At 41.7% G+C, this 3,747-nt stretch overlaps 1 protein-coding gene across 1 annotated transcript in view; it reads right to left on the minus strand.

Moving 5' to 3' along the window:
- Positions 1–3,747, minus strand: part of slc25a23a (solute carrier family 25 member 23a) — a 12,199-nt gene that overhangs the window by 2,096 nt on the left and 6,356 nt on the right. Inside the window, exons 6-10 of the mRNA XM_037690207.1 lie at positions 3,484–3,642; positions 3,238–3,390; positions 1,352–1,465; positions 1,075–1,242; positions 850–997 (exon numbers count right to left, since the gene is read on the minus strand). Coding sequence (XP_037546135.1) covers positions 850–997; positions 1,075–1,242; positions 1,352–1,465; positions 3,238–3,390; positions 3,484–3,642 — 742 coding nt within the window. The remainder of the gene's footprint in view (positions 1–849; positions 998–1,074; positions 1,243–1,351; positions 1,466–3,237; positions 3,391–3,483; positions 3,643–3,747) is intronic.

A 3,747-nucleotide genomic window follows, 5' to 3' on the forward strand; every position in this document is an offset into this window, starting at 1 on the left:
TATATATGGTGGTGGCCATCTTGGATTTTGACGTGGCCACCCAATTTTCAAAGGGGCCCTTTTGTAAACCTAGATGCAGTCACATCAAAATGAAAGTCAGTACCTCCCTTATTTTTAAAGTTATTCAGCTCACAGGATGGATGGGTGGACAGACTGAGGGTATATCCAAGTCCCCTCTTCGTTCTGTGGCGGGGGACAAAAAACGCTACAGCTCAGTCAGTTTCACATAGACTGAGAGCTAAAATGTGGTGAGATAGTAGCTGCAACTGACCCCTAACTTGCACTTTAAATGCAACACTTTGTGTGGCATATTTTCTTAAAACCTCGGCATTTGAGTCAACCATGTTTGTCAGTTAGCAAAACATCACATAATACACTGGACAGATATCAACGAAACTTTCAGTGAGTCCTTATTTGTTGTACATCTGCTAATCAACCTAATTCAAGATGGCCACCACAGCAAGTCAACCATAGTCGATACAAAAATGGCCATAATTCTGTTAAATAAACAAATACTGAACTAAAATTTGTTGTGATAGAAAACTGACAGTCAATCACGCCAAGCATTTCAACAGATCATACTAAATCAAGTGAGTTGTTGCATGAGTGTCCGTTTTATTTACTTCAATGTTTGAGCTAAATGGCTGTAAGTACTAAGAACTCCAAAGTGTATAAAATAGTCGTAGTCTAAAACTTTGGCATGAAAGGCAGCGGGCGATGTGCATTTCTTCAAGGATTGCTAGATATCTTTTATGAAAAAAATCTGTTCAGGTTTGTTTCTTGAAGCTGAACATCTTTCTCTGATCCAGATCCATTAACTTCCATCAGTGTGACTGCAGGCATCCTAACCTTGCGCCTGCATGCGTGTACGGATCAGCGCCAGGGGGTAACTCGCCAGCTGTCCACAAGTGCTGGAGAAAGCACCGCATCCAACCAAAACCATCACCCCCGGGTCGACCACACCTCTGTTCCTGTTGAGCCACGTAAACTTCAGAGTCTGTGCAAGAAAAAAGGGCGAGGGAAATGTAAACAGAGAGAACAGGCACCATGGCGTGAGCTGTTAGCGTCTCCGACCTCATAGACTGCCAGGTCGATGCCAGCGTATGGGACGATACTCAGCAGGTTGGGGACATAACCCTTGTAGAAGGCGGTGACACCCTCCCTCTGCAGGATCTGTTTGGCACAGTCTGCCATTCCTGAGTACTGACCAGTTTTCCTCAGAGTCAGACGGGTCTTTAACACCTGAAGGGAAGATGATGGATGTCAGAGAGAAATGGAAAGCATCCATTTATTGCAATCCATGAAGTGCATTATTTCCTTGCAGTGTGTACGTGCAGAACCCGGACTTTACCTCCATCGGATAGACGATAGTTTGAGCTGTTGCTCCGGCCAAAGAACCAGCAACAAACCTCTCATGAATCCTCAGAGTTCTGGTTTCATTACTGCCACGCATCACACTCTTGATCTGTGGAGAACAGAAAGAATAAAATAAATTGATTTATTTTAGTAAAACATCATATGAGCTCATTCTTTGATATAAAAAAAAGTGTTTGATTTAAAGAAGGCCGGATGGTGCTGAAATTAGAAAAAAATTACACGAGAAGATGTCAGGATTCCAGCATATTTTAAAATTAAGATTATAACTATATGAAAATATGTTAGCCTCTTTGTAAAACAGAAATTAAAGGCGTTTGTTGAAGGAAAACATTTTTCCCGCTGCCTTTCATGCCAGAACTTTAGACAAAGCTCATCTTATGGTGAGAAATGACAGTAACAGCAGTCCCTCACTTATTGCGGGGGTTACGTGCCAGACACCCCCTCGATAGGTGAAAATCCACGAAGTAGGGACGTTATATACGTTCTGATTTACCTCATTTTGTATTTTGCTTTGTGTGTTACCTGTTGTTTTGTCTGTACAGCACTTTGGTTGGCTTTTAGCTGTTTTAAGTGCTTTATAAATAAAGTGGTATGGTATGGTATATTTATTTTAGTATTTATATATATTTTAAGGCTTTATAAACCCTTCCCACACTCTTGCAATGTTCTTAACAATGTTCTAAACTCTCTAAAAGAATAAAAGAACCCAGTGAAAGAGAGCAGACAGACTGATGATACAGTTACTGAGCCCTGGGGGCAGGCTGCCATCGAGGCTCAGGTTCGAGTAGCGCTTGATCATTTTAAAATAAACAATCCATGCTGCTCGTGCAGCTTATTCAGGTATAAGACAGACCCCCCTGTCCCCTCCATTCTTTTTCCGAGGCTGTCTGTTTCGCGCCTGCCCGTTGTCTGTCTCTGGGACACGATGGGGGAAGACAGATCCCGCCCCCTCCTTTCTCTTTTTCTGCTGTGACAGACAGCCTTGGAAAGAGAAAGGAAGGGGTGCAGATGAACAAATGTAGAATGTCGGAGAAAATGCTTAGGTGGAAAAATAAAAGTCAATTAATTTTAAAAAAGGGAGAATGGCTGAGCGTGGCTCACTCAGGTATAAGACAGACCCCCCCCCCCCCTCCTTTCTCTTTCTGAGGCTATCTGTCACAGCAGAGAATGAGAAAGGAGGGGGTGGGGGCTATCTTTCCTCATTCATTGCCAGTCGTGTGTCGTGTACAATCTTACAATGAAAACCCGCGAAAGAGTGAGTTTGTGAAAGTCAAACCACAAAGTATTGAGGGAATACTGTGTACTCAGTTTGATCAAACCTCAAAAATAACATTTTGTGCAATCTCATGCAATACTGTGAGGTGTCACGCTCAGAGTACATGTTGTTTCTGACTCTCAGCTACAACCACATCACATTTAACTGAGATCTATAAAATGACTGAATTACAGTGTAGCCATTTTTGTGTTTTGTGGCAGCTATTTGAATTGAACTTATTCCAAAACGTAATGAGCTGCACAAGTTCAGTGATTACTGAAGAGTCTGTCCAGTAGTTCATAAAATATTTTGCTAACAATGATGCTGATAGCAATGTTAGACAAAACAGACAGGCAGAAAGAAAAGACGTAGAAGTTCTTGTAAGTCAGTTGAGCTGCTGTTTTTAGCTGATAAAGATAAAGTCTAATTTTTCAACCAAAGAAGATGGTATTGATTTTTTATTTTTTTTAATAACAACACACAATTTTCTTGTGCATTTAACAGGTTAAAACTGGCCACAAGTAGGCCCAGAAAAGTGCAGTTAATAAAGTGTTAATTCAGCCAGTGGAGTGAAAGCATGGATAAGATGTTTCAGAAGTCTTCACCTGCTCATAAGCTGTGAACTTGACTGCAGTCTCAGGAGCGATTTTCAGAACGTTCATTCCATTTCCCCTCCACAGCGACCACGGACCTCCTTCTTTCAACATGTACCGAAAACTGCTCAGCACATTTCCTTTAAAATCAGAGGAACCGTGGACCTGGAAGAACACAGCAAGAAAAAGGGTGTAATAACAACCAACTGAACCTACTAAAGTCTGCATGGGGAAGGAATCAAACTCTTTCAGACTGACCTGCCGGAAGACTTTGAGCCGGTCTAATGGGGCGGTTCCAGTCCGTGACACAGATCCAGCCACAGCTCCAGCCATCAGCTGCCGCCACACAAAACCTGATTTCTTCTCCTCTTCTGAAAAATCATCTGGGACCATCAGCTGTTCACCTGTATCCAACATCTACTGAAACCACAATGATCAATAGGTGTAAAAATGAGGAGCGCTGTATGTTATTGATATTAACAGAATTATATATACTTTATATATATATACATATAATATACA

This window comes from Nematolebias whitei, chromosome 16, assembly GCF_014905685.2.
Source record: "Nematolebias whitei isolate Nwh7 chromosome 16, NemWhi1, whole genome shotgun sequence".
NCBI lineage: Eukaryota > Metazoa > Chordata > Actinopteri > Cyprinodontiformes > Rivulidae > Nematolebias > Nematolebias whitei.